This window comes from Apteryx rowi, unplaced genomic scaffold, assembly GCF_003343035.1.
Source record: "Apteryx rowi isolate R43461 unplaced genomic scaffold, aptRow1 scaffold_1475, whole genome shotgun sequence".
In the NCBI taxonomy this organism is placed as follows: Eukaryota; Metazoa; Chordata; class Aves; order Apterygiformes; family Apterygidae; genus Apteryx; species Apteryx rowi.
In genome coordinates this window covers 22,077-29,041 of record NW_020447725.1, presented here as the reverse complement: position 1 = coordinate 29,041, position 6,965 = coordinate 22,077, and the positions used below count along the sequence as shown (strand labels likewise).

At 47.1% G+C, this 6,965-nt stretch overlaps 1 protein-coding gene across 1 annotated transcript in view; it reads right to left on the bottom strand.

Annotated features, from left to right (window-relative positions):
• Positions 1-578: 578 nt before the first annotated feature.
• The window catches only part of LOC112962402 (myosin heavy chain, skeletal muscle, adult-like), a 17,197-nt gene continuing 10,810 nt past the window's right edge, over positions 579-6,965 (bottom strand). Inside the window, 16 exon segments of the mRNA XM_026058491.1 lie at positions 579-811; positions 1,317-1,412; positions 1,676-1,780; positions 1,867-2,037; positions 2,130-2,255; positions 2,926-3,129; positions 3,231-3,539; positions 3,840-3,964; positions 4,136-4,301; positions 4,388-4,571; positions 4,981-5,177; positions 5,504-5,622; positions 5,842-5,968; positions 6,081-6,470; positions 6,559-6,649; positions 6,737-6,912. Coding sequence (XP_025914276.1) covers positions 662-811; positions 1,317-1,412; positions 1,676-1,780; positions 1,867-2,037; positions 2,130-2,255; positions 2,926-3,129; positions 3,231-3,539; positions 3,840-3,964; positions 4,136-4,301; positions 4,388-4,571; positions 4,981-5,177; positions 5,504-5,622; positions 5,842-5,968; positions 6,081-6,470; positions 6,559-6,649; positions 6,737-6,912 — 2,736 coding nt within the window. The 3' untranslated portion in view covers positions 579-661.

Below are 6,965 nucleotides of genomic sequence, written 5' to 3'. Positions count from 1 at the left end.
GACTTGGCCCATGTTGTGAATCATTCATGGAGTGGGAGGGGATGCATGTAGGGAAAGAGGGATAAGGGAATGTTCTTAGGTAGGAGAAGAAAGCTTTTTGTCCCTGAGAAAGTTTCTGTTGCAATGCAGAAATCTGCTAGTATTGGCTATGTTCATCTTCCAGCTCACTCCTCTGTTACCATATCCTTCAGTACCCCAGTTGAGCTGAGTGCAGTGCTTGCCGTTGTTCTTCTGTATTTTTTGTTAAAAATTGATTAGCTGCAGGAATCCCTCCCCCCTTTTTTTTGGTAAGGTCTAGTCAAAATAACTTGAAAGAATATAGGCTTAGTTTATCAAAGAAAAGCGTATTTTTCCCCTGCAAATGGAATAGAAAATCCATTTAATCATTATTGTTCCTGATGTGATTTTTTCAAAATGTAAAGGTAAAAATGTATTGCTGTTTAATACACTTTTGATTGTGAACATGTCCTGTGTACATGTACTCCAACAGTAATGAGATGTTAGAATAAATAAGTGAAACACGATAATCACTTGTTCATTCTGCACATGAAGGTCTCTACTATCTTTATTAACCAGACATAAATAATAATTACAGAAGAAAGGAAAAGAGAGGTTGGCATTTTATGCATCTCTCAAGTCACTTTTTAGCCTCATGTGATCTTCATTCCTCTTCTACCTTTTTATGAAACTCCCGGCTCTTGGCTCGGAGCTTGTTGACTTGCGACTCTGCAATGTCAGCCCGCTCCTCGGCTTCCTCCAGCTCATGCTGGATCTTGCGAAATTTGGAGAGGTTGACATTGGACAGCTCCTCCTGTGGGGGGAGAGAGAGTTATGAAAAGCACAATGGTGGATGGGTGATGCTTAAGACTTATCAAGAAATGTAATAGCTGAGATTTGGCCAGAAAAAAATTCAAACTCCACAGGTGGGCAAGCAGAGCACGTTCCATACATAACAAGGTGAGAAGCTGCTCAGGGTGTTAAGTGTGTCAAATGAGAAGAGAGCACTGGGTATCAAAAAGGCCATGACAACTTTACATACTTGTCCATGACAGAGACCAGGAAAGACAGACTATCAGCTGCCTCTGAAACACGGGTTAGGGAAGGGAGAAGGAAAGAGAAAGGGAGTGAGGATTTGAGAAGAACAAGAGAAGCCCCTTCCAAAACCAGCAGTTCTTACTCCTATATTTCTCATTGGCTTGTAGCAGCAAAAGCACAAAAACCACTCAAGGATTCAAAAAGCTGGACAGGAGAAAAGCCCAATAAAGAATTCCACCTCCACCAGCAGGAAGGATGACTGTGCACACAGCAATACTTACAGCCTCCTCAGCTTGCCTCTTGTAGGATTTCACCTTCATCTGCAGCTTATCTACCAGATCCTGGAGTCTGAGAACATTCTTCCGGTCTTCCTCAGACTAAAAAAATAATAATAAATAATAATAATAATAACAATAATAGAAACACTTCTTTGTCTTTCACTTTAAACTCTATGTGAAACAGAGTGGGTAACATTCCTTACAGAACATTGCTGTCCAGTAAGACAGAGGTGATAATTCTGTTAACTGGATTCTCAACAGATTGAGAAAGACAGAAAAAAAATCCCACTGGAAGGCAAAGTGCAAACATTTTGACTTCTTGGACCAAGGGTAAGTCAGTGCAATGCGGATTCCTGCTTTACCTGGTAGGTCAGCTCCTTCACCCTCCTCTCGTATTTGCGCACACCCTTCACGGCTTCAGCACTGCGCTTCTGCTCAGCATCAACTTCCCCTTCCAGCTCCCGCACCTGCAATGAGAAGGTCATGCTTGGAGCTTCCCCGGTGGTGCCTCATGGCATGTGCTCTCTGACGCACAAACACCAGCCCTACGCACCCTGGCCTCCAGCTTCTGGATTTGCTTCTTGCCTCCTTTCAGGGCCAGCTGCTCAGCCTCATCCAGGCGGAGCTGCAGGTCCTTCACTGTCTGGTCCAAGTTCTTCTTCATCCTCTCCAGGTGGGCGCTGGTGTCCTGCTCCTTCTTCAGCTCTTCTGCCATCACGGCTGCCTGGAGAGCAAAGCAACAGCGTCAGTTTGGGGATGGGAGACGTTGGGGCAGAATCCATCCACCACTAGCAATGCAAGGAGCCCGCAACTCACATCTGTGATGGCCTTCTTGGCCTTCTCTTCAGCATTGCGGGCTTCCTGGATTGTCTCCTCCATTTCACTCTGAATTTGGGAAATGTCCATTTCCAGCTTCTTCTTGGTGTTGATCAAACTGGTGTTCTGTGCAAACAGTATCACAGGTTTGTGTTTGTTAGCTCATAATATCAATCCCAAAACATTGAATATATTCTGTTTTTTAATGTAAAGAATTCCCTCAGGTCACATGGTATTCTCTTCTATAGGAGTTGCCATTGTAGGTCATTACTATCTCAGCTGTGATGCACTTCAGTATTTCAAGAATGTCCTCCAAAACCTTTCCCCCCATAGTTTGTGAGAAAACAGAGAAGGAATTTAGACTTATAAAGACTTATGATTTTAAATCTAATGGCAGTAAAAGAATTTAAATGGTACTATAGAGTACTTATAATGACCTTGTTAAAGGATGTTAATGACAGTATTAGTGTATTTGTGTTTTGTTAATAATAAATGTAATTATCAATATAAGTTTCAATTTATAGACTCAYATGTAGGAAAGGTGTTGTTCTCACACAATCAATAGAGTACAAACTTGAAATTATTCTCTGAATTTATAACTGTTTCGATATCTCTACTGTAGTCTAATTAAATTCATGTTATAACTCCAGCTGAAACCTTGCTTTTAGTATTTGTAATCTCTGCTGTGAAATTTGCAAGGCATATTTTACGAAGTGCTGTTATAGTACAACCAGACTTTAGTTGTTTTCTATCTGTAGAACAGAAATACAAATATTATATGTATTTATACACTGACCTGGGTATGAAGTAGTTGTACACGCTCACTTGCATCCAGCAGCTCCTGCTCAGCCACTTTCCTGGACCGCTCTGTCTGCTCCAGGGCTGCCCGTAGTTCCTCAACTTCAGCCTGCAACAGGTTTGCTCTGCGCTCCACCATGGCCACCTGCTCCTTCAGGTCCTCCTGTGTCCTGAGAGCATCGTCCAGGTGTATCTGGGTATCCTGTAAGAGAGGCAAGTGAGATTAAAAGGATGCACAGCAATCCTGAGCGTTGAAAATGTAAGCTAAGCCATTCTTCTGCGTGTATCATTTTTTAAATGGACCTTCAGCACTGCCTGTGTGTTCCTCAGGTTCTTTTGGGCCTCTGCAGCCACGCGGTTGGCATGGCTCAGCTGGATCTCCATTTCATTCAGGTCTCCCTCCATCTTCTTCTTCAGCCTCAGCGCTTCATTCCTGCTCCTGATCTCTGCATCCAGCGTGCTCTGCATGGACTCCACAACTCGCAGATGGTTTCTCTTCAGCTGGTCGATTTCCTCATCTTTTTCTGCTATCTTCCGGTCAATCTCAGACTTGACCTGGTTGAGCTCCAGCTGGAGGCGCAGGATCTTCCCCTCTTCATGTTCTAGGGAGGCCTGTAAAAAATAAAGACAAAAAAACAAACAAACAAACAAAAAACCCAGACAAAATTCAGTTAATGACATAAATACTGAAATCGCTTACATTAACTAATCTCTTCAAGAATAATGCATAGCTTCAGATCTGACAGTCTACCACAGAAAAARAAAAGGATTCCTGTGTATCCAGTGGCTCTAATGGTGCTTGAAATCCCATGCTTTCTGTGTCTGGAATATCTCCTCCCAGTCACATAGTTTCATAAATGATTTCTAAGGTTTCTGGGCAGTAAGTAAACAAGCAAGAATGGATGGATGTACCTCAGCTTCCTCCAGGGATGCTTGCAGTTCAGATTTCTCCTGCTCAGTCTGCTTCTTCACTTTCTCCAGCTCATGAATGGCCTTTCCTCCCTCTGCAATCTGCTCCGTCAGGTCAGCAATCTCCTCTGTAGGGACAGAGACAAATGGCAGGGTCAGGCACTGAGCAGCAGCAGAAACGTCCTGCCACAGGAAGGTGACACGCACCCTCGCAGCACTGCAGGCATGGAGCCATTTGRTGKGGTGGCTAGAGAAGCTTGCAAGAAAGGCCTGTGAGGAGCAGAGCGGCCGGGACTTACGCTGCAAGTTCTTGTTCTCCCGCTTCAGCGTCTCCAGGTGGTCCAAGGACTCCTCGTAGGCATTCTTCATCTTAAACAGCTCCGTGCTGAGAGAGCGAGACTCCTTCTGGGAGGCTTCCAGCTCAGCCTGCGTTTCCTCATACTTCTGCTTCCACTCTGCCAGGATCTGAAGAGCAAGAGGGCCTGAGTATGGACGTGGCAACCATGAGGGGATGCTCTGTCCCCACAGCACAAGGCTGGAGCCCAGGTTACCTTGTCGAAATTCTTCTGCTTCTTGTCCAGAGCTGCRCAGGCAGCRTTYGAYCTTTCCACATCAATCATCAGGTCCTCCACTTCATTCTGCAGCCGCTGCTTTGTCTTTTCCAGGGAAGCACATTTGGAGTTCACAGCTTCGACGTGTTCCTCTGCATCCTGCAGACGCTGYGCCAGCTTCTTCCTGGGAGATGGTAAGCACAGCTCCCAGTGAGGAAGCGCAGGGGAGCCTGTGGTGTGCAGCTGGGTGTGTTTTTCACAGCAGCACGCTTGGCCACTTGGCAATGCGAGATCCCCTTTCACACACAGCACAGGACCTCTCCCAGGCAATCATCGTATTCCCAGGCCCAAATCCCAAGTGGCTCTAGCAATGCCTCTGCCCCCTGTGCACACCCTGCATGGCCTCTCTCTGCCATCCTCCGTCTCATGGGCTTTGTTGCTTTTGCCAGCCCACATCGTCTGTGGGATGTGTTTTCCCTCTTCCTGCCACCCCACCCCAAAGCACAGYGCTGGCTTCTTCCTGACAGTATCTCAGTGGTCTCTTCCGACTCCCTTGTTAGCCTCTGCTAGCCTTCCCCATCTTCCCCACGTACTTGGCCTCCTCCAGTTCCTCYGTGCGCTGAATGGCRTCCGTCTCGTATTTGGTTCTCCACTGGGCCACTTCACTGTTGGCCTTGGACAGGGCGCGCTGCAGCTCACCCTTGGCTTCCTGCTCCTCTTCATATTGTTCCCGGAGCAAGTCACAGTCATGGCGAGCGGATTGCAAGGCGTGGGCCAGGGCATTCTTGGCCTGGGGGGACAATGGGACAAGGAGTAGCTGTATCCTGGGAAATGCCCTGACTGAAATGTTATCAGGCACTGGATTATTYTCCTGTGGGAATGAGGACAGTCCACTGGATGGGAAAGGAAGAGCTGTGAACTTGCAAAAGAGTTAATGGATAGACTGGCGGGAACAGGGAGCAAAGCCACCATGAGAAGGCTTGCACTGAATTACCTAAGTGGGGCYTTTCCTGGCTCTCATGGTGGTGGTTCTGTAAYTCCATTTTACAGTGGCTGAGGCATCACTTAGGCAGGAGGAATAGTGCCCCAAAGACAGATTTTGGGAAGCRTCCTCACCTTTATTTCTTCCTCTARATGCCTCTTGAGTTCCTCAATCTGTTGGGTGAATGCCTGCTTGCCTCTTGACAGCTGAGAAATCAGAGCATCTTTCTCCTCCACCTGGCGTGAATATTCCCCTGAAAAGTTTGCAGATAGATTTTTTTCTGCTGATGACAGTAATATATCCACTTCTGACCATATACACAGATATTTAGTGGAGCTTGCAGAAGCTTATGATCTCATCTCATTGCAGCAGAGAGGAAGTGTGTTGGACTGACCATTTCCCCAGAAGACTTATTTCTGCRTTGGCCCTCTGACCTTGTTCCATTTGCACATCAGAGATGTGGATGTCTTACCTGCTTCTGTCTGCAGACGAGCTCTTTGAGCATTGACATCATTGATCATGCGCTGATGTTCCTCCTCTTTTGWCTTAATCTCACTCAGCTGGTCTTCCAGTGTGCGGCACATCTTCTCCAAACTTGCCTATGTGGCAGCAAATGGAAGGCCAGGAGATTTAGTACATGCTAGCTATAATGGCATGCACAAGAGAGTAAGCACCCTTTGGGGCAGTGTGCCTATAAAATGTGTTCTATACCTTGGCTTTGGAGACGGACYCCATGTTACTGGCCAAGTCGTCAATCTCCATCTTCAGCTCACTCTTCTCCTTCTCCAGCTTCTGCTTGACGCGCTGAAGGTTGTCGATTTGCTCCCCAAGCTCGGCCGTGCTGTCCGCATGCTTCTTCCGCAGGGCGGCAGCTGTGGCTTCATGCTGCAGAGTGGCCTCCTCGAGGTCCCGGCGCATCTTCTGAAATTCTGCCTCACGCTTCTTGTTCATATCAATCTGAGCTGCCGTAGCTCCCCCTGCTTCTTCCAGGCGCTCACTGATCTCCTCTAGCTCCCTGGAGAGGTCAGCCCGATGCTTCTCTGCTTTGGCCCGAGAGGTCCGCTCGGCCTCGATTTCCTCCTCCAGTTCCTCAATACGGGCCTGGGGAACATTAGGCACCATTCACACCCACGCCCTGCTCCTACCCAACCTCTTTCAGAATGAGGGAAGGGACAGAACAAAGACTCGCCTGCAGCTCCTTGATCTTCTTCTGGGATTGCATGCCCAGGGCTTGCTCATCCTCRATCTTGCTCTGGATCTGGCTGATTTCAAAGTCTTTCCTTTGTGCAAAGCAAACTGTGTTAGAGCCCAAAGAAAAACAAGTGTGAACATGCACAGCACAAAGGGTTCCCCACAACCACACTTACTTCTTCAGTTTCTCATCCAGCTGCTGCTTATCATTTTCCAAATCCATTATGCTGTCGTGGGCCAGCTTCAGGTCTCCCTCGAGTTTCCTCTTGGCTCTCTCAAGGTCCATGCGCAGTTTCTTCTCTTGCTCCAGGGACCCTTCAAGCTAAACAGAACAAGGCCATGAATGCTCTGCCTGCCAGGTCTACCTAAACAACTGTCCTATCCTTCTTCTGTGTGCGTGTGCTT